General features: G+C 47.2%; 1 protein-coding gene across 1 annotated transcript in view; it reads right to left on the bottom strand.

The window, feature by feature from the left end:
• The window catches only part of GFM1 (G elongation factor mitochondrial 1), a 111,484-nt gene that overhangs the window by 42,666 nt on the left and 42,204 nt on the right, over window positions 1-26,614 (bottom strand). Inside the window, exons 11-13 of the mRNA XM_030216909.1 lie at window positions 20,464-20,520; window positions 1,567-1,704; window positions 59-141 (exon numbers count right to left, since the gene is read on the bottom strand). Of these exons, the coding sequence (XP_030072769.1) occupies window positions 59-141; window positions 1,567-1,704; window positions 20,464-20,520 (278 nt within the window). The remainder of the gene's footprint in view (window positions 1-58; window positions 142-1,566; window positions 1,705-20,463; window positions 20,521-26,614) is intronic.

Genomic DNA, 26,614 nt, shown 5'->3' with positions numbered 1-26,614 from the left:
TCATTTTCCGTCATTTACTATGTTACTATGTAAAAGGCCAGGTGGAAACAGTACTTACGGTACAGGTACAGTGATGGTTTCTCTGAAGGCAACTTTAGGTTTTCCCATAATGCATGGGCAACCATATTCTCTCTCCAGGCGCTAAATGAACATCAGAAATATATTCACTTTAGAGAAGAAATTTAACCATAACCAAAATTTAAAAAAAAAAAAAACCAAAATCCCCACAGGTTTCAATTGCTCTGGAAAGGGGTACCACTGCAGTGTTTCCTCCAAGAGGCACAGGAGTTCTTCACCTGCATTCCTACCGCCTAGGGTGGTGCCTCAATATCACAATTTCAATCGCGAGGAACAGAGAGGTCCCCCTTAAGTCTACAGACCTACCTGCCCCTCTCAACTGAAACAGTGATATGGTTGCACCACTCCTTATGGTAGAGATGCAGACTGAGGACTCCTGCACACCTCAGGGCAGGCGTGTCAAACATGCGGCTTGCATCGTAGTATCTAATGTGCATTCTAAATTTAACATCTGCTCAATTACATAATGTCAATTTGGCTCCTAAGTAACTGTAATGGGGAGAATAGGGAGGGGGACAAGTATTTTACTGCGGGACCATTGATGAATGCGCAGCTGCCTTAGCGGCCCATCATTAGTCATGAGTTGAACATACCTGCCTTAGAGAAAACGTTAAGATTGGTAAATGGGAATCTGAAAACTCTTTTTTAAATGTATATATACATTTATCTAGCACCCTAGAACATAGTGACGCACAATAAAACAGATACAAGTCTGTGCACCAGAAAGCTTTGTTTTTAGGTGTGCGGCATCTCAGGCAACAGGATAAGGTGACTTGTCCTCTACTGCATTGTGTGTCGAAGGGAGAAGCAGGACTTCAAATCTCTGTATCCTGGTTGTTAACCAATTATTATAAATATTAAACCACTTTTTTTTTTTTGTTACATTTGTACCCCGCGCTTTCCCACTCATGGCAGGCTCAATGCGGCTTACATGGGGCAATGGAGGGTTAAGTGACTTGCCCAGAGTCACAAGGAGCTGCCTGTGCCTGAAGTGGGAATTGAACTCAGTTCCTCAGGACCAAAGTCCACCACCCTAACCACTAGGCCCACTCCTCCACTCCACTCCACTTTCTGTCTCAGTCAAAATATAACAGAGAGAAAGTCTGCCTTGCTGGATCCTGAAATCTGGGTGGGAGAATGGACACCTCCAACACATCAGCACTTCACCCTATTAAACCATCTTGTCATCCCAGTAATATTTGTTCACGCTTATTAAGTTACACCTTGTGCTATTTTTTTAGCCTTTTCCTTTCACATTTCATTACGATCTTATAAAGAAATCATCATTAGAGTCGAGACTTGTTTAAAACTGTGGTGCAGGAAAAGAGACATGGCTGTAACTCAGCAGGATGGGCTAAACCTGTGGCTTCATTCTATGTACATTTTACCAACCCATAATCCACCCTGCTACTTCTCTTGGCTAAGAACCCTGTGAGGAACTGGATGGGGTTCTGCATTTGAATATTAACACTTGGCTATACTGGGTACCTGAGCATAGATTTCCAGATGTAATTCACCCATTCCAGACACGATTGTCTCTCTACTTTCCGGTTCAAAATGCACTCTATAAGTTGGGTCTTCTCTAGTAAACCGATTAATGCCTTTTGAAAACTTGTCAAAATCATTCTAGAAAAAGAAATAATACACTGCATATAAATATAGCATCCCTTTCTACCCCAAAACATATAATACTCCAGTTAATATCCAACAACATAAGTCAAGACAGAAAATGACAGTGCTAAGAGACTAGAGAGTGGCACGGAAACAGAAATTAAGCAAATGCCCTTAACATGTAATATTTGGTGGCAATAATGAAACAGTGATGGAATACTCAATACTCTGAGGCAACAGATTTATTTTCTACTGAACATAATTACACTTGTATGAACTTGACAGCTAACAGTGTGCTGAACTGGATTGATGCTGGACAACATTTCAGAATGAAGGAAGTCTGTCCCTCATTATTCAACACCTCTCTGTGAAAAAGTAGTAATAAAAAAGGCAAGTGCATTTTTATAATATACCACTGCAATCTACAAAACAAAAGGAGCAAGTTCCCACATGCCGCCTTTTAAATGCTCCCAGGTTTCAACTTAATTCATGTTTAATGTGGGATATAAATGTCATAAACACGTACAATAGATAGATAGAAACTCTGAATGCTGAGCACCTGATTCTCATAACATGTCTTAGTGGCCCTCTACCAGGAAAAAAAAAATCTCTGCACAAATATAACAGTGCTAGTGTGTCCCTATAACCAGCCCCTCCAAATAAGACACTGATTATGATTTATAACAAATTACTATTCTACCTTTGAAAAGTTGTTCTGTTATTAAACTTCCTCTGTGTACATCGGTATACTGCACAAGACGGTGTGTTTGAAAATATAAGTGAGATTAAATGAAAATATCACTAACATGGATGCAGCAAATACGGCGATGATGGCTGCACGAGGAAGGGAAACAAAGATCCACCTAATTGGCTTCAACTTTTTGACATCATCCCGACTTCATCCATCCAACTCCCCTCTGGACCTGGGTGCCCTCCTGGCACCAGGGTGGTCTAGTGGCTTCTTCAAAGCAGGAAAGATCCTCACTCTTTCCTGCCCTGAAAGGTACAACTACAAGAGATTGCAGAAAGGAAGTCCGGTGACAATTACTGGAAAAGCGAAGAGAAGTTAGTAGTCAGGAAAGCAAAGATGCAAATGGAAGAAAAAATAGCCAATACGGTAAAATGTGTTATGTTGGGGAGGGGGGGGAACAAGACATTTTGTAGATATGATAGTGATAGGAGAAAGTGTAAAAGTGGCATTGTAAGACTCAAAGGTGAAAGGGAAGAATATGTAGATGATAAAGATAAGGCAGAATTGCTTAGCAAATATTTCTGTTCTGTGTTCACAGCTGAAGGGCTGGAAGCAGGACCGCAGAAGACAAACACAAATAGGAATGCAGGGGTAGTAGTCCTTGAACGATTTTCAGAGGACTGTGTTTGTGAGGAGCTGGCTAAACTAAAGGTGGACAAAGCGATGGGGCTGGGTGGCATACACCCGAGGGTACTGGAGAAACTTAGGGAAGTTCTAGCCGCTCCACTGGCTGACCTTTTCAATGATTCTTAGAGTTGGGAGTGGTTCCGGAGGACTGGAAAAGAGCAGATATGGTCCCGCTTCACAAAAACGGAAAAAAGGAAGATGTTGGGAACTACAGGCCGGTAAGTCTGACTTCTGTGGTAAGTAAATTAATGGAAATGCTTAAAAACACTGAATAACAACGTTTTTGGAATCCACTGGATTATAGGACCTGAGACAACATGATTTCACTAGAGGCAGGTCTGATTAATTTCTTTGACTGGGTGACCAGGGAGTAGGATTAAGGGACAGCACTAAATGTAGTGTATTTAGATTTTAGCAAAACCTTTGACATGGTTCTGCATAGACAATAAATAAACTGAGTGCCCTCTGTATGGGCCTCTAAAGTAAGTGGGTTAGGAACTGGTTGCGTGGAAGATGACAGAGGGTGGTAAACAGAGCTCATTCTGAGGAAAAGGATGTTACCAATAGTGTTCTGCAAAGTTTGTTCTTGGGCCAGTTCTTTAACATTTTTGTAAGCGATTTTGCTTAAGGGCTGTCTTGTAAGGTTTGCCTCTTTGTGAATGATACCAAATCTGTAATAGGATAGACACCCCTGATGGTGTGGATAACAGTTAATGCTAAAAAATGCAGCGTCATGCATTTGGCCTGCAAAAACGCAAGGGAATGGTAGTTTAGGTGGTGAAGAAACTTTGTGAACAAAAGAGGAGCGGGACTCGGGTGTGATCATATGTGATGATCTTAAGGTGGCCAAACAGGTAGAAAAGGCGATGACAAAAGTTAGAAGGATGCTTGGGTGCATACGGAGAATAGCCAGTAGGAAAAGGGAGGTGATGATGCCCCTGTATAAGACTCTGGTGACACCTCATTTAGAATATTGTGTACAATTCTGGAGACCACACCTTCAAAAAGATGTAAACAAGATAGAGTCGGTCCAGAGGGTGGCTACTAAAATGGTCAGTGTTCTTCATCATGAAGCATATGGGGACAAAGATCTCAATACGTATACTTTGGAAGAAAGGCGGGAGAGGGGAGATAGACACATTTATATTGCCCGAAGCAGGTGCTTTGTTCGAACAATACTTGTTTGTTGACAATTCCAGATTTCTGATTGTTTCGTTTAGAGGATACCTGGAGGCGTATCTTTTCTGTTACTGGACCAACAGAGTGGAATAAATTGCCTGGAACTCTTAGGATACAGAATAATTGAAGGTTGTTTAAGAGACTGCAGAAACAGCATTTGCTGGCGCAGGCTACACAGTAATTTAGGCGGCTGATGGACACATCATGGTGATCTGCTTTTTTGTTATGTTTTAATGAGTTTGTATTGTGTTTGATGTGTTTTGTTTTTGCAGTATTTTATTATGTATGTTTGATTTGTACACCGCTCTGGATAAGGCAGTACATAAATGAAATGAAATTTAAATACCTATGCGGCATAAATGCACAGGAAGGGAGTCTCTTTCAATTGAAAGGAAGCTCTGGAACGAGGGGGCATAGGATGAAGGTGAAAGGGGGAAGACTCAGAAGTAACCTGAGGAAATACTTCTTCAACGAAAGGGGGTGAATTTGTGGAACAGCCTCCCAGTGGAAGTGGCAGAGACAAAAACAGTATCTGAATTCAAGAGAACTTGGAACAAGTACTTAGGATCTCTAAGGTAGTGATAGGGAGAGTAGATGGCATGGATGAGCAGACTGGATAGGCCATATGGCCTTTATCTGCCTATATTTTTCTCTGTTTCCACGTTTCCTGTATGTTATTTATATCTGTGTGATTTGTTGTTTTATTTTTAATATTAGCCTTTGAGCCCGTAAAAACAGGCTATTATAAGAAGGGGCGGGGTTGAAAGGCCCCCCCCCTGCGCCGCTGAGTTCGCCGCTGCCCCCCCTCTGAATTCCCCCCCCCCCCCCCGGAGCCATCGCCACCCACCTTCCACCCGGCCGGGCCCCTCCACTATTGAAACAGCGAAGGTCCGGGAACGCAGCACTGAGCTCTGCTGAGCAGCCGACGTCGGCCTTCCTTCTTCTTCTCTGCCTGTCCCACCCTTGTGTGACGTAACGTCACACGAGGGCGGGACAGGCAGAGAAGAAGAAGGAAGGCTGACGTCGGCTGCTCAGCAGAGCTCAGTGCTGCGTTCCCGGACCCTCGCTGTTTCAGTAGCGGAGCGAGGGCCCGACCGGGTGGAGGGTGGGTGGCGGCGGTGACTCCGGGTGGGGGGAACGTTAGCAACGGCGGTGTCCCTCCCTCGCAAATGCGCAGTACAAACCCTCTCTGTTCTGCCCCCGTCATCATGTATTGACGCGGGGGCGGGGCAGAGAAGGTCTCTACTGCGCATTTGCGAGTGACTACGACACTCGCCTTTTATATATATTGATCTTTATTAATTTTACAGCAATATAATCCCAACAATTGAGATAAAACAAGAAATTATGAAAATAAGCATCAACTACAGAAAAATTTTAATAGAAGAAAAAAATATTCATCCACAATAAATGCTAAAAGATCCAATAAGTAGAAATTAAATTAAACAAAGTAAAATTATAGAAATAAATCCCAAGACTGTCGTTTATCTATAAAGCCTTCCCCAGCCTGCCCCTACAGCGTGTTTATGAGACTATACAATGACATTTATTTCCTAGTTGCTTGGGTTCAAAAAAATTGAAACTGTTTACCTGAAATATCACAAAGCATAAACAAGGAACCTTAAGCACAAAACTGACACCTGGTGCCAGTATCCTCGGCCGAAAGGCCAGGAAGGCCTTACACCTTTATCTGTGCCTCTCTTGAAAGATCAGGAAATACTCGAACTTTTGAATCCAGGAACTGTGTGTCCAAATGTCTAGAAAGTTTCAAAACTTCATTGCAATCCGGCTCCAGAGAAAAGTTCATATTACTGTGTAATTACTTCCAATGAGGATTCCAAAAAGGATATAAAATTCATATTATCCCCACCTTGACCTCGAGGGAGCTCAACAACAGATCTCCCCGAGACCAGTATACACTGGGCTCACGTGATAGGGGGAAATGAATCACCAAACATCCCCAGAACCTCAATTAAATATTTCTTAACCATATCTACAGGCACAATAAGAGGAGACCTGGGAAAATTGAGCAGTCTCAAGTTATGTCTCCTAATTTGATTTTCTAGGTATTCCAATCAACGATGAGTAAAATTCTTATCTTTAACCAAGGCTAAACCCAAAGATTCCAGGGATTGAATTTTAGTCTCTAAGAAATCCAATTTAGAGGACTGCTGGGCAGATGCCTGTGCCTGGAGTAAAGCTGTCTCAGACAAAACCTTAATATCCTTAGTATTTTCCAACGTCAAGGTTTGTAAAAGGAGTGCATATCAAATGCAAGGTCCCAGTGACTGTAAGGTCACAACGGCTGGTTTAATAAAAAACCTGCAAAGATAAAGCAGGAGTAGGCGAGCTGGTAACCTGGGAAAGAGTACTCACAGTTTGTAGTGGCAAGATTGAGCAACAGTTTGCAATAACTCTTGGCCAGAGTCCAAGCTTCTAGATGCTGTGAATGTGTGCCCTCCCTGTTCACCCAGATCTTCACACAGGAGAGAACTGGGAACAGGACCATCCAGAGCTCCACTACTTCCAGGTTGCGGGGGAGCCGCCTGCTTGACAGGGCTTAGAGAAGCTCCGTCAATGCCGCTGACCAACACCAACGCACTGGTTCAGACAGAGAGGAGGAAACCTGAACGGGTCCCACTGGAACCTTAAATCTGTCGAGAGTCGCCTGCTTCAGGGCTAGGCCTGGGGCTGTAGCGGGAGTCGAGGGAACTCCCGCACCTTCCCTCTCCTCTTGCCCATACTCAAACAGGCAGGGAAATGCTCCAATACGGCAAATCAGGACAAGATCCAAGGAGCTGCAGTTACGAACAGTCACTATGACGCCATCTTGGATCCTGAGCTCCGATTTGGTTGTTCTTTGCTTGTTTTAGCAGGTCTATACTACATATAGAGCTTTAAGTTTTGGATACATTCTTAAGAGCAGAGGCTATACTGTGCCTCATCATGAAGGTTTGAGAATAGCTTCCTGATACTATCTGCAAGAAACCAGAAACCAGCTGACGACCATAGCAGTTTGTATGTATACTTTACAGTTCAATATTTCAGAAACATGCTGTCACTTTAGGCATAGAATTTTTGCTACTCATTTGCTGCCTGACAGCATAACAAAAGGGAAAGGAAAAATGGTAATCTCAGGAATGGAGACAAAATAACCACAAGAGGGAGGTAAAGTAAGAATTACACAAACCCCACCTGTACATATAACCATGCAAAGTGAGTATGTCAATGCAGTCAATGCATCTTTGACCCGAGTGCAAAACTTGCTTAAGAGAAGTACTGTGACTTTAGAATGATTCAGAAACCCACAGGCCAGGGTGAATTCATGCATGAACTTGTGCCTCTTTTACAAGTACATGCCTGAACAGGCCTGGCTTGGCAAGAAACATGAGCAAATAATAATTTTAAAAAATTCTCTTATGCAAGATAATATAAATAACTAGTTGCATGTGTCAGTGACTCATGTTTTGTTCCAGTGGACAATAAAAGACTTTTTATATAACATGAAATGAACTCATTTTGTACATGGTCTGCAAGAATGCGTATTTTGATTTGCAATAATGTTAAGACAACATCCTTCAGGTTGGATTTATTATAAGAAATGGGGTCAATAAAAAGAAAATTGACAAACCATGCAAATGTTATGGAAACATTAGAAATGAATTTGAAACAGTAAGAAATGAACTCATTCCATGCTTATTATATAAGTGCTGTAAATGGGCCACTTTTCTAGTCTCAGTAAAAATATTGTATTTGTCCCTTTGCATTTAAAGTTGTTCACTAATAAAACTGATGGCAAGACATGGAAAACTGTATGAGAACTGATAGGGGATAGGAACAGTCCTTAAAAAATTTTCTAGACTGAAAGACTGAGACCCACCCTCCCTCACATGGATCTGTAGCTGGTATTCTCCGAGGACAGCAGGCTGATTGTTCTCACAATTGGGTCGTCGTCGTCCACGGCGACCCAGGAACCAGAAGAAAAATTTTGCCAGCAAAAATGAAGATTTTCGGGAACGTTCCGTCATGCGAGCAGGATGGACTGCGCATGCGGGAACGGCTTCCCGCCTGATGCACAAGCGTGTCTGCTTAGTTTAATCAAAAAGCATATAAACAAGAACCATAATAACAACTCCAAAGGGGAGGAGGGCGAGTTTATGAGAACAATCAGCCTGCTGTCCTCGGAGAATACCAGCTACAGGTAAGTATCCGCTTTCTCAGAGGACAAGCAGGCTGCTTGTCCTCACATGTGGGGTATCCCTAGCATCCAGGCTCACCCAAAACAATGAACATTGGTCAATTGGGCATCGCAACGGCGAGGACATAATTGACCTGAAACCAAAAAGAACTAACAGAGTGCAGCCTGGAACAGAATCAAAATGGGCCTGGGGGGTGGAGTAGGATTCTAAACCCAGAACAGATTCTGCAGCACCGCCTGCCCAAACTGACTGTCGCGTCGGGTATCCTGCTGAAGGCAGTAGTGAGATGTGAATGTGTGGACTGATGACCACGTCGCAGCCTTGCAAATCTCTTCAATGGAGGCCGACTTTAAGTGGGCCACTGACGCAGCCATGGCTCTAACATTATGAGCCATGACATGACCCTGTAAGGTCAGACCAACTTGGGCATAAGTGAAAGAAATGCAATCTGCTAGCCAATTAGAGATTGTGCGTTTTCCGATGGCAACTTCCCTCCTGTTGGGATCAAAAGAAACAAACAACTGGGTGGACTGTCTGAAGGGCTTGGTCTGCTCCACGTAAAAGGCCAATGCTCTCTTGCAGTCCAAGGTATGTAAACTGCTTTCGCCAGGGCGGGTATGAGGACGGGGAAAAAATGTTGGCAAGACAATTGACTGGTTCAGATGGAACTCCGATACCACCTTAGGAAGGAACTTAGGGTGCGTGCAAAGGACTACTCTGTTGTGATGAAATTTGATATAAGGTGCATGACCTACCAGGGCCTGAAGCTCACTGACTCTACGAGCTGAAGTAATAGCCACCAAGAAAATGACCTTCCAGGTCAAGTCAGATGGCAGGAATTCAGTGGCTCAAAAGGAGCTTTCATTAGCTGGGTGAGAACGACATTGAGATCCCATGACACTGGTGGAGGTTTGACCGGGGGCTTTGACAAAAGCAAACCTCTCATGAAGCGAACAACTTCTTACCCTCTACACGGCGATGATAGGCACTGATCGCACTAAGGTGAACTCTTACGGAGTTGGTCGTGAGACCAGACTCTGACAAGTGTAGAAGTTATTCAAGCAGGGTCTGTGTAGGACAAGAAAGAGGATCTAGGGCCTTGCTGTCACACTAGACGGCAAACCTCCTCCATTTGAAAGAATAACACCTCTTATTAGAAACTTTCCTGGAAGCAAGCAAGACTCAGGAGACACCCTCTGAAAGACCCAAGGAGGCAAATTCTAAGCCCTCAACATCCAGGCCGTGAGAGCCAGAGACTGGAGGCTGGGATGTAGAAGCGACCCCTCGTTCTGGGTAATGAGGGTCGGAAAACACTCCAATCTCCACGGTTCTTTGGAGGACAACTCCAGAAGGAGAGGAAACCAGATCTGATGAGGCCAGAAGGGAGCAACCAGTATCATTGTTCCTCAGTCTTGCTTGAGTTTCAGCAAAGTCTTCCCTACTAGAGGTATGGGAGGATACGCATACAGAAGGCCTGTTCCCCAATGCAGGAGAAAGGGTATGATACATACCTGTAGCAGTTGTTCTCCGAGGACAGCAGGCTGATTGTTCTCACGACTGGGTTGACGTCCGCGGCAGCCCCCACCAACCGGAAGAAGCTTCGCGGGACGGTCGGCACGCAGGCCACGCCCACCGCGCATGCGCGGCCGCCTTCCCGCCCGTGCGCGACCGCTCCCGCCAGTTGAATGACAAGCAATAAAATATGAAACACACAACTCCAAAGGGGAGGAGGGAGGGTAGGTGAGAACAATCAGCCTGCTGTCCTCGGAGAACAACTGCTACAGGTATGTATCATACCCTTTCTCCGAGGACAAGCAGGCTGCTTGTTCTCACGACTGGGGTATCCCTAGCTCTCAGGCTCACTCAAAACAATAACCCAGGTCAATTGAACCTCGCAACGGCGAGGGTACAACAGAAATTGACCTACGAAGAACAACTAACTGAGAGTGCAGCCTGACCAGAATAAATTCGGGTCCTGGAGGGTGGAGTTGGATTTACACCCCAAACAGATTCTGCAACACCGACTGCCCGAACCGACTGTCGCGTCGGGTATCCTGCTGGAGGCAGTAATGAGATGTGAATGTGTGGACAGATGACCACGTCGCAGCCTTGCAGATCTCTTCAATAGTGGCTGACTTCAAGTGGGCCACCGACGCTGCCATGGCTCTGACACTATGAGCCGTGACATGACCCTCAAGAGCCAGCCCAGCCTGGGCGTAAGTGAAGGAAATGCAATCTGCTAGCCAATTGGAGATGGTGCGTTTCCCGACAGCGACCCCTAGCCTGTTAGGGTCGAAAGAAATAAACAATTGGGCGGACTGTCTGTTGGGCTGTGTCCGCTCCAAGTAGAAGGCCAATGCTCTCTTGCAGTCCAATGTGTGCAACTGACGTTCAGCAGGGCGGGTATGCGGCCTGGGGAAGAATGTTGGCAAGACAATTGACTGGTTAAGATGGAACTCCGACACCACCTTCGGCAGGAACTTTGGGTGAGTGCGGAGCACTACTCTGTTGTGATGAAATTTAGTATATGGAGCATGAGCTACTAGGGCTTGAAGCTCACTGACCCTACGAGCTGAAGTAACTGCCACCAAGAAAATGACCTTCCAGGTCAAGTACTTCAGATGGCAGGTATTCAGTGGCTCAAAAGGAGGTTTCATCAGCTGGGTGAGGACGACGTTGAGATCCCATGACACAGTAGGAGGCTTGATAGGGGGCTTTGACAAAAGCAAGCCTCTCATGAATCGAACGACTAAAGGCTCTCCAGAGATGGCTTTACCTTCCACACGATAATGGTAAGCACTAATCGCACTAAGGTGATTCCTTACTGAGTTGGTCTTGAGGCCAGACTCTGATAAGTGCAGAAGGTATTCAAGCAGGTTCTGTGCAGGGCAAGAACGAGGTTCTAGGGCCTTGCTCTCACACCAAACGACAAACCTCCTCCACTTGAAAAAGTAACTCTTTTTAGTGGAATCCTTCCTAGAGGCAAGCAAGACCCGGGAGACACCCTCAGACAGACCCAACGCAGCGAAGTCTACGCCCTCAACATCCAGGCCGTGAGAGCCAGGGATTGAAGGTTGGGGTGCAGCAACGCTCCGTCGTTCTGCGAAATGAGAGTCGGAAAACACTCCAATCTCCACGGTTCTTCGGAGGACAACTCCAGAAGAAGAGGGAACCAGATCTGACGGGGCCAAAAGGGCGCTATCAGAATCATGGTGCCGCGGTCTTGCTTGAGCTTCAGTAAGGTCTTCCCCACCAAAGGTATGGGAGGATAAGCATACAGGAGGCCGGTCCCCCAATGAAGGAGAAAGGCATCTGACGCTAGCCTGCCGTGTGTCTGAAGTCTGGAACAGAACAGAGGCAGCTTGTGGTTGGTCTGAGAGGCGAAAAGATCCACCGAGGGGGTGCCCCACTCTCGGAAGATCTTGCGTACCACTCTGGAATGGAGCGACCACTCGTGCGGTTGCATGACTCTGCTCAGTCTGTCGGCCAGACTGTTGTTTACGCCTGCCAGGTACGTGGCTTGGAGAAGCATGCCGAACCGACACGCCCAACGCCACATACCGACGGCTTCCTGACACAGGGGGCGAGATCCGGTGCCCCCCTGCTTGTTGACGTAATACATTGCAACCTGATTGTCTGTCCGAATTTGGATAATTTGGCAGGACAGCCGATCTCTGAAAGCCTTCAGTGCGTTCCAGATCGCTCGGAGCTCCAGGAGGTTGATCTGCAGATCCTTTTCCTGGAGGGACCACAGACCCTGGGTGTGAAGCCCATCGACATGGGCTCCCCACCCCAGGCGAGATGCATCCGTCGTCAGCACTTTCGTGGGCTGCGGAATTTGGAATGGACGTCCCAGGGTCAAATTGGTCCGTATGGTCCACCAGAGCAGTGAAGTGCGGCAACTGGTGGAGAGGCGGATGACATCCTCTAGATTCCCGGTGGCTTGGAACCACTGGGAAGCTAGGGTCCATTGAGCAGATCTCATGTGAAGACGAGCCATGGGAGTCACATGAACTGTGGAGGCCATATGACCCAGAAGTCTCAACATCTGCCGAGCTGTGATCTGCTGAGACGCTCTGGTCTGCGAAGCCAGGGCCAAGAGATTGGTGGCCCTCGCTTCGGGAAGGTAGGCCTGAGCCGTCTGGGAATTCAGCAGCGCTCCTATGAATTCCAGAGATTGGACTGGATGGAGATGGGACTTTGGGTAATTTATCACAAACCCCAGCAGCTCCAGAAGTTGAATAGTGCACTGCATGGACCGGAGGGCTCCTGCCTCCGAGGTGTTCTTGACCAGCCAATCGTCGAGATATGGGAACACGTGCACTCCCAGCTTGCGTAGGTAGGCCGCTACCACCACGAGGCACTTTGTAAACACTCGTGGGGCAGAGGCGAGCCCAAAGGGCAGCACACAATACTGAAAGTGCCGTGCGCCCAGGCGGAATCTGAGATACTGTCTGTGAGCTGGCAGTATCGGGATGTGAGTGTATGCGTCCTTTAAATCCAGGGAACATAGCCAATCGTTTTTCTGAATCATTGGCAGAAGGGTGCCCAAGGAAAGCATCCTGAACTTTTCTTTGACCAGGAATTTGTTCAGGCCTCTCAGGTCTAGGATGGGACGCATCCCCCCTGTTTTCTTTTCCACAAGGAAGTACCTGGAATAGAATCCCTGCCCTTCCTGCCCGGGTGGTACGGGCTCGACCGCATTGGCGCTGAGAAGGGCGGAGAGTTCCTCTGCAAGTACCTGCTTGTGATGGGAGCTGAAAGACTGAGCTCCCGGAGGACAATTTGGAGGCAGGGAGGCCAAATTCAGGGCGTATCCGTACCGCACTATTTGGAGAACCCACTGGTCGGAGGTTATGAGAGGCCACCTTTGGTGAAAGAATTTTAACCTCCCTCCGACCGGCAGGTCGTCCGGTACGGACACTTGTAGGGCGGCTATGTTCCCATGGATCCAGTCAAAAGCCCGTCCCCGGCTTTTGCTGTGGAGGCGCAGGGGGCTGCTTAGGCGCACGCTGTTGACGGGAACGAGCGCGCTGGGGCTGTCCCTGTGCCTGACGAGGCCTTCGGGCCGGCTGGTTGTACCTACGCTTCGCAAAAGAATAGGGTGCAGCCTGCCGAGCCCGGGAAAAAACGCCCGCCCGCGGGGGCGGGTGCTGAAGGCGCCCGGTGGGAGAGCTTGTCGAGAGCGGTTTCCCGCTGATGCAGTTGGTCAACCATCTGCTCGACCTTCTCGCCAAAAATATTATCCCCCCGGCAAGGGACGTCAGCCAGTCTCTGCTGGGTGCGGTTGTCCAGGTCAGAGGCACGCAGCCATGACAGCCTGCGCATCACTATACCTTGGGCCGCAGCACGAGATGCCACGTCACAGGTGTCAAAAATCCCCCTGGACAGGAACTTTCTGCACGCCTTCAGCTGCCTGACCACCTCCTGATAAGGCCTGGACTGCTCCGGCGGGAGCTTATCGACCAGGTCCGCCAGCTGTTGCACATTGGTCCGCATGTGGATGCTCATATAGAGCAGGTAAGATTGGATGCGGGTCACGAGCATGGAGGATTGGTAGGCCTTCCTCCCAAATGAGTCCAGAGTGCGAGACTCCCGCCCCGGGGGCGCCGAGGCGGTATCCCTCGAACTCCGTGCCCTCTTGAGAGCAGAATCCACGACCGCTGAGTCATGGGGCAACTGGGGCCGCATGAGCTCTGGGTCAGAGTGGATCCTGTACTGGGACTCTGCTTTCTTGGGAATGGTGGGGTTAGTTAGTGGTCGCACCCAGTTCCGAAGCAGCGTCTCCTTCAGGACATTGTGCAGCGGTACCGTGGAGGACTCTCTAGGTGGTGATGGATAGTCGAGGACCTCGAGCATCTCGGCCCTCGGCTCTTCCACAGAGACCACGGGGAAGGGAATGCTTATAGACATATCCCGCACAAAAGAGGCAAAGGAGAGACTCTCAGGAGGTGAGAGCTTCCTCTCCGGTGAAGGCGTGGGGTCCGAGGGAAGGCCCGTAGACTCCTCTGAGGAGAAATATCTAGGGTCCTCCTCTTCCCCCCACGAGTCCTCATCCTCGGTATCGGACATTAGCTCATGTAGCTGAGTCCTGTACCGGGCCCGGCTCGACGTCGAGGCACCAAGGTCTCGGTGTCGTCGAGCGGTGGACTCCCGCGCCGGCGGGGACGGAGCTCCCTCCATCGACGTCGACAGGGACTCCACCTGCGTGGCGGTCGAGACCGGCACCGCAAGCGGCGGCGGTGTCGACAGCCCCGGCGCCGGGCTATAGCTCGCCGGCGCCACAGTCATCGGCGCCGAGGCCGCAAGCACCCCCGGCGCCGGCACAGCCTGGCGCATCAGCCCTTCCAGGATCCCCGGAAGGATGGCTCTGAGGCACTCGTCCAGGCCCGCTGCCGGGAAAGGCGGTGGGGCCGGTAAGGGTGTCGGTGCCAGAAGCTGCTGGGGGCCAGGAGACGGCACCGAGGTGCCGGAACCCTGACGCGTCGGTACCTCCACCACCGACGGAGATCTCTCCTCTCTGCGATGACGCTTCGGCGTCGACTCCTCTTCAGGGTGCACCGAGGGCTCCCGGTGACGGCGCTTCTTATCTTTTTTCCGGTGCACGTCACCGGCGCCAGAGGGCATGGAGGAGGAGGAGGTCGATCCCCCTCGGTCTCGAGGTACCGGGTCCGACAGGGTTCGGTCCCGTGGCTCACGAGCTGAGGGAGTGACCGGGGCCGACTGCCCACGCGGCCTCTCAACCCCACTCTCACCGGCGGACCGGCGGGCCGACGGGACCTGTTCTCCTGGGGTCGCTGCCATCGGTGCCGATGTCTCGGGCATCGATACCGGTACCGAAGAACCGACCTTCGATACCGATGCCGTCGAGGTCGACGTCGAGGGGCCGGCGCAAGTTCCAAAAAGACGGTCCCGCAGAACTTGCCTCGCAACCTGAGTCCGTTTCCGGAGACCGAGACACAAAGCGCACGACTTGAGATTGTGCTCCGGCCCGAGGCACTGGAGGCACCAAGCGTGGGTGTCGGTCTGCGAGATCGGCCGGCCGCAGCGACCACACTTTTTAAATCCACTCGGGACCTTCGAGGACATCGACGGAAAAATCGCGTCGGCGAAGTCAAAGTCGGCAATGGTGGCTAAAATCACACCACGAAAAAATCAACCGACCGAGCGGCCACTAGGCGTCCCCGCTAGTAAGCGAGGGAAAAGGGGAGCGCGTGCTCCACACGCGCGAAAATTTTTTTTTTTTTTTTTTTTTTTTTTTAAAACAATACAAACAAGATGAGAGGAAACCGAACGGGAATCCAAGCGACGATCCGCGTAAACGCGGTCGAAAATCCGGCGGCTGAACAGAGAGAGAGGCAATTGCACAACTCTCTCAGTCGCGGAAAAAAAGTAACTGGCGGGAGCGGTCGCGCACGGGCGGGAAGGTGGCCGCGCATGCGCGGTGGGCGTGGCCTGCGTGCCGACCGTCCCGCGAAGCTTCTTCCGGTTGGTGGGGGCTGCCGCGGACGTCAACCCAGTCGTGAGAACAAGCAGCCTGCTTGTCCTCGGAGAAAAGCATCTGACACTAGTCTGTCGTGGGCCTGAAGCCTAGAACAGAACTGATGGACCTTGTGATTGATCTGAGTGGCAAAAAGATCCACCGAGGGGGTGCCTCACGCTCGGAAGATCTTGCGGACTACACCCATGTTCAGTGACCACTCGTAAGGTTGCATTATCCTGCTCAGCCTGTCGGCCAGACTGTTTATGCCTGCTAGATAAGTGGCTTGGAGAAACATGCCATGATGGCGTGCCCAAAGCCACATCTGGACGGCTTCCTGACACAGAGGGAGAGATCTGGTGCCCCCCTGCTTGTTGGTGTAGTACATGGCAACCTGATTGTCTGTCTGAATTAAGATTACTTGGTTGGACAGCCGATCTCTGAAAGCCTTTATAGCATTCCAGATCGCTCTTAATTCCAGGAGGTTGATCTGCAGACCTTTTTCCTGAAAGGACCAAGCTCCTTGAGTGTGAAGCCCATCTACATGAGCCCCCCACCCCAGGAGGGATGCATCCATTTTTTGTGGCTGAGGAATTTGGAATGGACGTCCCAAGGTCAGAACGGGCCGAATCATCCACCACTGCAAGGAATTCTGAAAGTCTGTGGACAGTTGGATCACATCCTCTAGATTGCCCGCAGCTTGACACCACTGGGAAGCTAGGATTCATTGAGCTGATCTCATGTGTAGACGTGCCATGGGAGTCACGTGAACTGTGGAAGCCATGTGACCCAGAAGTCTCAACATCTGCTGAGCCGTGATTTGTTGAGACGCTCGAACCGTAGACACTAGGGACAGGAGATTGACTGCCCTCGCCTCGGGGAGAAAAGCTTGAGCTGTCCTTGTGTTCAAAAGTGCTCCAATGAACTCCAATTTTTGAACTGGGGTGAGATGGGACTTGGTATAATTGATCACGAACCCCAGTAGTTCTAGCATCTGAATAGTCATTTGCATGGACTGCAGAGCACCCACCTCCGATGTGCTCTTCACCAGCCAATCATCGAGATAAGGGAAGACATGTACTCCCAGTCTGCATAGCGACGCTGCAACTACAGCCAGACACTTGGTAAACACTCTGGGCGCAGACGCCAGACCAAAGGGCAGTACACAGTACTGAAAGTGCTGCATTCCTAGCCGAAACCGAAGATACTTCCTGTGAGCTGGGAGTATCGAGATATGGGTATAAGCATCCTTTAAGTCCAGAGAGCATAGCCAATCGTTTTCCTGAATCATGGGAAGAAGGGTGCCCAGGGAAACCATCCTGAATTTTCTTGGCCTAGATAATTGTTCAGGCCCCTTAGATCTAGGATGGGACGCATCCCCCCTGTTTTCTTTTGCACAAGGAAGTACCTGGAATAGAATCCCAGCCCTTCTTCCCCTGGTGGAACGGGTTTGACCGCACTGGCCTTTAGAAGGGCGGAGAGTTCCTCTAAGTACCTGCCTGTGCTGGGGGCTGTTTAAGAATGAGCTCCCGGTGGGCAATTTGGAGGATTGGATATCAGATTGAGGGTGTATCCTAACCGGACTATTTGAAGAACCCCACTGGTCGGAGGTTATAAAAGGCTACCTTTGGTGAAAAAACATCAACCTCCCTCCTACCGGCAAGTCATCCGGCACGGACACTTTGATAGAGGCTATGCTGAACTGGAGCCAGTCAAAAGCCTGTCCCTTGCTTTTGCTGGGGAGCAGAATGGGCCTTAGATGCACGCTGTTGACGAGAATGAGCACGCTGGGGCTGAGCCTGGGCAGGCCACCGAGAAGCAGGAGTGTACCTACGCCTAGAGTAGAATAGGGAGCACTTCTCTTCCCTCCAAAAAACCTCCTAGATGAGGAGGCTGTAGCAGAAGGCGCCCGGTGGGAGAGAGAATCCATAGCATCATTATGCTTTTTAATCTGGTTAACAAGATCCTCTACTTTTTCTCCAAAAAGATTGTCCCCCGGCAAGGAACATCCGCCATCCGCTGCTGGACCGAATGATCTAGGTCAGAGACACGTAGCCATGAGAGTCTGCGCATCACTATACCTTGAGCAATGATCCTGGATGTTACGTCAAAAGTGTCCAACATACCCCTGGCCAGGAACTTGCGACACGCCTTCTGCTGCCTGACCACCTGGCGAAAAGGCTTGGCCAACTCCGCAGGGAGTGCATCAACCAAGCTGGAGAGTTGACTTATCAAGTCCCGCAAGTGTATGCTCGTGAAGGGCTGGTATGATTGGATCTTGGATGAGAGCATAGCGGCCTGATACGCCTTTCTCCCAAAAGAATCAAGAGTCCTAGCTTCTCTGTCTGGGGGCCCTGAAGCATAGTCCCTAGTACTCCTGGCTCTATTGAGAGCAGAATCCACCACCATGGAATTGTGGGGTAAAATTGTGGGGTAATTGGGACCTCATCCTTCCAGGTTCACCGTGGATCCGATATTGGGATTCTGCTTTCTTGGGAACCACAGGGCCAGACAGAGGGGCGGACTAGTTTCTCATAAGGACTTCCTTCAGTACCTTATGGAGAGGGACTGTCACTGCCTCTTTAGGTGGAGAAGAATAATCCAGGACTTCCAACATATCAGACCTGGACTGATCCTCAACCTCCACAGGGAAAGGAATAGCCGTAGCCATTTCCCGGACAAAATAGGAAAAAGAAAGACTCTCTGGTGGAGATAATCTTCTTTCCAGCGGAGAAGAGTCAGAGGGAATCCCAAAAGACTCATCGGAAGAGAAGTACCTGGGATCTTCCTCTGATTCCCACGAGCGCTCCTGCTCAGTGTCAGATGCAACCTGAGTGAAAGTACTCTGACACTGGACCTGTCTTGACGCCGAGTAACGATGTCCTCCGTGGCTTCAACGCCCGATCCGACTGCGGCGAAGCTTCCTCCACGGACGTCGAAGGGGAGTCAATCTGGGTGGCAGCAGACGCAGATGCCGCAGGTGGCACCGGGGTCAGAGACCTCACCACAGGTGAAGGGCCTGGCACTGCTACAGCAGATGACACAGGGGGCACAAGCACCCCTGACATCGAAGCTGATTGTCGCAGTAAGCCTTCCAGAAGTTCTGGAAACAAGGCTCGGATACGCTCGTCAAGAGCCACGATTGGAAAAGACTGTGGGGCCGGTGGAACAGGCGGTGTAAAAATCCGAAGAGACTTGGGAGCAGATACCGGGCTGCCAGAAGACCGACGCATCGGCACCTCTTGCATCGAGGGGGAGCGGTCCTCTCGGCGCCGACGCTTCTCGGGTGCTGACTCTCTTGATGCCCCGGAGCTCTCGGTACCGTGCGTCAAAGGAGAACGATGACAGTGCTTCTTAGCCTTCGCTCGACACCCGTCATCGAGACTCCTTGGTACCGACGAGGAAGACGTGGAATCCTCATGTCTCCTCGGGGCCAGGTCATACGAAGGTCGGTCCCAGGGGGCCTGCATAGCAGGAGGCCTTGAGACAGGTGGAGACCCGACGTCTCACTGCTCCCAGCGCAAATTGGTCTCTCAGCAGCCATTACCTTGCTCCCTGACGTCGATGCTCCTGTTGATGTCGACGCCAACAGCCTCGGCACAGATGTCGATGTCGAAGGACCGGACCCGGCTCAAAAATGTTTTTCCCACTGAGCCTCTCGAGACGCTTGGGTCCGTTTCTTCATACGAAGACACAAACTACAAGCGGTTGGGCTATGGTCAGGCCCAAGGCACTGGATACACCAAGCGTGGGTATCGGTACCTGAGATGGTCCGGTTGCACCGAGTACGTTTGAAGCCGCTGGGTGTCTTCGATGACATGGAAGAAAACACAACCTTGGCAAAATCAAACGACGCGATTGTGCCAAAAAGAAAGGGACAAAGAGGGGAGAACCCGACCGAGCGGCCTAAAGGTCGGCCGCAAGAAAAAAAGAAAGGAAACTTTAAAATGGCAAAAAAGACTAAGAAAGTACAGGAAACTAATAATTTTTTTTTTTTTTGAGATATGTTAAGAAATAAAAGAAAGAAAAAGAAAGCGAACAGGGATCGTGAAAGAAGTCTTTGTCCTGAGCGGAACGGAGGGAAAAACACTGCCGCACCTAACCACGGAGAAAAAAAGACTAAGCAGACACATTCGTGCGGCAGGCAGGAAGCTGTTCGCGCATGCGCAGTCCATCCTGCTCGTGTGACAGAACATTCCCGAAAATCTTCATTTTTGCTGGCTAAATTTTTCTTCCAGTTCCTGGGCCGCCATGGACAACGACGACCCAATTGTGAGAACAAGCAGCCTGCTTGTTCTCGGAGAAGAGATGTTACAACACTATGGCAGGCATTTCCCGCCATTATCCTAACCCTGAAAAAAACATTTTCACAATCAGATCAGTGAGTAAGATTTAGACAATGCCTTTTTTTTTTTTTTAAGACTTTAGTAAAAATTTGCAACAAAAACTAGTCTATTCTTGGTTTCTGTATGGAATTATGACCCTCTAGAATCTAAATACTTCCAAAGCATAAATTTCTGTTCAGTTCAAGTTCTTACCTTGTTGGAAGGTTTCATTGCAACTGAAATGACAGGGTCAGGAACATGAATGGATTCCTGTAAAATGTCCAGAGTGTAGAATAGATGTGTTAGCTGGCAATTACTATACAGGTCTTTAAACATGAGCTAATAAATAAGGTTATTTTCACTACCTAGTCTCTCTTGGTCAGATTCAGGTAAACAGTTATAAATCACAGCCCTTGGTTCTTCAAAGTAGATTCAGTGGCATATTCACATAAATCTATATATAAAATTTATCAGGCTGGATTACAAAGCCTTTTTTAAAGTATTTTTCAAACCAGTACTCAAAGCACTACTACAGTAATTCAATCCATTTGTATGGGTGGGTGGTATGAGTCTGGTACCTCCCCCTACAGAGAAATCATCTCAATCTGATACATGAAGGTAATTTTCAAGAGGATCAAGCGCTAAAAAAATTCACTTGTAAGAATGGGTTTCACTTTCTTCCTTTTACTGAAAATGTATAATTTGTTTTTGTTTAAAAACTGTTTTCCAGTTTATTCTGTGAACTTCATTTTTTTCTCCATTTTACCAGTTTGTTCCTTTTCTCTTTCCTTCACACATTCCTTTAGTTTCTCTTCTCTCTCAAGCACACACTCCTCACCTGCCTTCTCTCCATCCTAAGCAGTCTCTTTATCCACCTCCACTTCACTCATCTATGGTCCTCATATTCCTCCCCCTCATTTGCAAATGACAAAGGAAGCAATAGTGACCTGCCACAGACTGGAAAGCAGGAGCTTGGGGATGAGGGGTTGGTGGCAGCCAAGGTAGCAAGACAGGGGCCAACAGGACATGTTTTTTCATGAGTCTGTAAACTTTACTATACCCCTACAGCCACCATGCTATAGACTTCTCTGACCTTATCTCTCTGGCACTTCTTCAGCACTGGTAGTTCCAACATGCGGCAGAATTTGGCAGGTACTGCCTCTCATTCGGGCATAACAAGGTCTCCAAGACAAGACAATACCAAGATCTCCTGGCTCCATCAACTTTCCTAATGTCTCTTTATGAGAAAGAACTGCCATTCTGGCTAAATGCTGCACATGGTAATCCAACAGACCACGGGAAGGAACCATCACACATTGAGAAACCTCACCTCCACTCCTACCATTCTCTCCTGCCCCTAATGGGAAGACAATTCCAAAAAGGATAAACCAGTATGGAGAGCTCACATCGAATGATATGCCATCTTGCACCTCTCCATCATAACACTAATTTGATATAATTACGAAAGGGAAATTAATAAATAAAAGGTACAACCTAGCAATTAATTTAATAAAGGGGGCTGGTTAAAAATACCATTTCCACATTAAACCAGACATCTGCCAGCATGGTTAAATGGTGCGGTTAAAAGAGACCATTTGAAACCAACAGACCATTCTTTTAAAAATGGAAAGCTGTATTTGGTTTGGGAAAACTGGAAGTTAAAATGTAATACTTAAATCTTTAGCTAATTAATTGTTCTTCAAAAATTATACTAAAACAAAAAATATTTTTACAAAAATGTGAAATAGTTTTTCAAAATCAAAATAGGTGTCTCCATAACAGAACAAGTGTGTTCAAATATCACATTCCAAAAGTACACCCATAATACTTATCTGTAGCCAGTTTTCTCATTAATACTAAAGTCCTTTCATGTCCCCGTTCAAAGTTCAATCACTAGTAATGTTGTATAAAAGTCCCTGTGTTCAGGCAATCATCACTGTGCACCACACCATAAATCAGAGGCATAATTTTTGAAGAACACATACTGTGCTAAAGATTAAGTGTTTGATCTGAGCACAGAATATATATTTCCCAGCTTTGTAGTCATTTGTAGTTAAAATTTATGATTCAATAATTTTTATTGATGACATAGATCAATGAACAAATCCAACATTATACAAACAGAACAAAAACCATAGTCATCAATTTAAAAATTGTTCCCTCCTCCCCCCACTCCCAGGTTCATCTACTATCCTCCCCCTAAGTCATAGTAACTGAGCATGAAAAGCCCGACTCGTCTTTACAATCAATTGTAGGATAGGAAGGGAGTAATGGAAACCCATACAGAGGGAGACTAAAACAAAGAAAACTAAGTTGAACCAAATAACGCACCTCCCCATGCCCAGAAGGAGACCCGATCCTGCCCTCCCCCTCAACCTTCCTTCTTCAGATCACCCTCCCATTAACCCCTAGTCTTCCCCCCCCCCCTTTCCCTCCCTCTAGGAACTAGGTATACCCACCCCTCTAGATGAGTGCAGTGGGATCACCCCTCATTAAGAAGCAAACTACGACCTTGAGGGTGTAGAAGCTGGAGATACAAGCCCCAGATGGCGAGGAACCGCTTCCTTCTCTTTGGCTAGAACTGGGATTCCCTTGCTTCCCAGGTCACCAAAAGATGAATTTGGTTTCTCCAATGCCAATAAGCAGGGGGGGGGGGGGGGGTCTGATGTCGTCCAGTATTGCAGAGTGCATCTGCGGGCCACTGAACACGGAGGAACAGCACTTCGTTCTTGTTCCGACCCCTGAACACACCTGCTACGTCCAAGAGCATCTGTTCCACTGTTCCCAGGATCCGGACCCCCAGTTCTAGGTCTAAAAAGCATTGAATATGACCCCAGAAGGCTTTTATAGATGGGCAGCTCCAGAACATATAGAAAAAGGAGCCCTGACTCCCCCCACACTTTAAACAAGTCAGTTCCGTAAGTCCCCCCATATGAAACAGCTGGGAGGAAGAGACGTATCCTCTGTGTATAATCCTATAAGCACATTCCCTTAGGCGAGCGTCTGTAACCAGCAAGGGTATGCGGACAATTGTAGTTGATATTTCCCAATGTGTTAATGAGGCCCCCAGCTCTTGTTCCCATTTACATTTCAGACCCATATAATCTCTGTGGGATTTCCACTTAATGTAGTTAAAATTTAATACCAAGAAGTGCACCTGGGGTGCAGAAATCCAAAAGAGATATCAGATAGGAGGGGAGAGATTGGTAAGCTCAGATCAGGAGAGGGATCTTGGGGTGATGGTGTACAAGGATCTGAAGGCGACGAGACAATGCGACAAAGCGGTGGCCATGGCCAGAAGGATGCTACGCTGCATAGAGAGGGGTATAACCAGTAGATGAAAAGAGGTATTGATGCCTTTCTACAAGTCATTGGTGAGGCCCCACTTGGACTATTGTGTTCAGTTTTGAAGGCCCTACCTTATTAAGGATGTAAAAAGACTTCTTTAAACCACTCCAAATGTAACAAATGATATGGGATTTGCGTTGCAAGATGTACGAGGAGAGACTTACTGACCTGAACATGTGCACACTGAAGGAGAAACAGGGGTGATATGATACAGATGTTCAAATATTTGAAAGATATTAATCCACAAATATACCTTTTCCAGAGACTGGAAGGTGCTAGAACTAGAGGACATGAACTGAGGTTAAAAGGGGGCAGAATCAGGAATAATGTCAGGAAGTATTTTTTCACAGAGAGGGTGGTGGATATGTGGAATGCCCTCCCGTGGGAGGTGGTGGAGATGAAAACAGTAATGGAATTCAAACATGCTTGGGATAAACACAAAAGAATCCTTGTTTAGAAGGAATGGAATCTTAGTGGATGTTCGATGGCGACGCCGGTAATTGGGATATGAAAGTGCATAGGCACATATGTTGCACAGATTTTACAAAAAGACAACAGAAGCACCTGTGTACCTTTGTGAAATTATCTCACCAGAAAGCAGGTACAAATAATGTAAATAACAAAAAATATTTAAGTACTTATAACATGCATGTTGTCTCACAACTCTGCCCAGCTCTACCCAACCTCCACGCTAGTCATCGGCAGCACATTCTCTTATGTGTGCTTGCCCCTGAGCAATTAAAAGGCTTATACCTCTCCTCTTGGGGTAAAGCGGAAGCAATTAAAATGGTTCTTACACCTAAAATAAATTTTATTTTCAGCATGGTTTTGTTTCCTTTCCCCCCTTCCTTATACAAAAAAAATAGAAAGCAAAATTTCCAAATTTCTTTGGCAACACAAACCCCCTAGATTTGCCCTTCAGAAACTTAAACTGATGGAGGTATCAATTTTCCTGATTTCAAAGAATGTCATCTTGGCCTATAGATTACTCCAAGCCATATATTGGTTCCATGAAGATACGTCTCAGAATGGTCATCAAAATCTTCCTAGATGGCTTAATTTTGGCTCTACCCCCTCGCTCTCCATCTTATCCCCTCAATGGATAAACTTTCGTACTAACCTGGTCTCTGTTTAATTAAAACTGCAGCTTTTTTAAATTCCCTGAAAAAAATTCTTAAGATAGATAACACATCGCCTTGTGCAACCAGTCTTTGATTAAATAAATAAATAACTCAGTTCTGAACTGGTCACTTTAGCAGGAAAAAGGTATTTGGTCACTGTCACAAATTACTCAGTGTGATAATCTCAACTCTGTTGAATCCTTATGTCTCCTAAACAACTTACCTACTTATGAAGCTAATTCTTGGCTTAAGCTTTCTAACGTATATCATAATTTATTGTCCAATCCTAGTGAACATAACTCTTCATCTAACTTAACTAATCTTTGTTGAACCATCTCTTAATGGGTAATAAAAAAGCTTCAAGACTTTACAAATTATTACAAGACTCCTTTTTAAATCCTTGCACTAATTTGCAACAAAGCTGGGAAAAGAACCTAGACTACCACCCTGGTGACGTTAACTGGCCGACCTTTTGGTCTAAATCCAATCGTCCCAGCGGGTATAACTCAATCATCCTTCTTCGTCCTGCACAGAGCTTACTGGACACTTTCCAAATTGGTTAAACTAACTAGATCAGCGCTTCCTCCAAAATGCTGGCCCTGCTCTACACCTGTTGGGAACTTACGACATCTGCTTTTTCACTGCTCTCATAAGCACACCTATTGGACTCAAGTATGAAAGAAAATAACTGCAATCCTTCCTCTTACCCTACCTGTGGACTTGACGTATAATTTGATAATTCTTCATTCGTCAACTCCTACTCTCTCAATTCAAGACCAACATCACAGACTTTTTACTACCATGATGGCCCTTAACACTCATTATTTCACTGGAAAAACAACTCTCATGAATGGTGGAGTCATCTCTGTACTATGATTTATGCAAAGAAACTGCAGCCTTCAAGCCCAGTCATTTATCCAGCTTTAAAAAAATCTTGGGCTCCCTTTGATCATTATATTAAAGCAGCAGCAGCATCTCAAGGCTATAACATTTAATGCACATTTACCCATCCTTTCATATATGGTTTATTTAAATACATTTGGAACACATCTTGTTCACGTTATAGTTTTTCGATTTTGTACATCTGTACCTGTATGTTGTTATTTTCTATGAAAACCAATAAAAATAACTTTGAAAAAAAAAAGGCTTGGAAAATTGCCTCCTATATGCCTGGGAGTTAACTGGGCTTTCAAGGAGAGTAACACAATAATAGAAAAACTATATTTTCTTTGTTCTTCAAGGTGGAGGATGTTGGGGCGATGACCATGCCAGAGCCGTTCCTTGTAGGCAATGACTCAAAGGAACTGAAACAGTTTAGTATATATCTGGAAGATGTAGTACAGCAAACATACTAAACAGTAGCAAATCACCAGAATACTGCAACGTTTTAAAGGAACTCAAATACAAAATTGCAGACTTACTCCTGCATCTCATGACTGGTGGCTAACCGATTTAACATCAATTTTTAAGAAGGGATCCAGGGGCAAGCATGACAACAGTGCTGGATAAAATGAGGAAAGCTACTGATAAAAATTTAATTAATTATTACTTTAATTATTATAGATAAACGTGGTTTAATGGAGAACAGCCATCAGTGATACATGTGTATAGGGCTCTCTCTAAGACAGGGGTTCTCAACCTAGTCCTCAGGACACAACCAATCAATAAAGTTTTTAGGATACCCACAACAGACATGCATACAATGGAGGTAGTGAATGCAAATTTATCTCATGTATAATCACTATGGATAGCTTGAAAACCAGACTGGCTTGGTGTGTCCCACGAACTGTGTTGAAAACCTCTGCTCTAAAATGCCAATTTTGTTTGTACAGAACATACACTTTGACACTTGAACTGTTTTGAGACTGTATTAGTTAAAACTGAAAAGCTTTAAA

The sequence above is a fragment of the Microcaecilia unicolor genome, chromosome 10, assembly GCF_901765095.1.
Source record: "Microcaecilia unicolor chromosome 10, aMicUni1.1, whole genome shotgun sequence".
Lineage (NCBI taxonomy): Eukaryota > Metazoa > Chordata > Amphibia > Gymnophiona > Siphonopidae > Microcaecilia > Microcaecilia unicolor.
The sequence above is the reverse complement of the archived record's forward strand: the minus strand, read 5'-3'. Positions and strand labels throughout refer to the sequence as shown.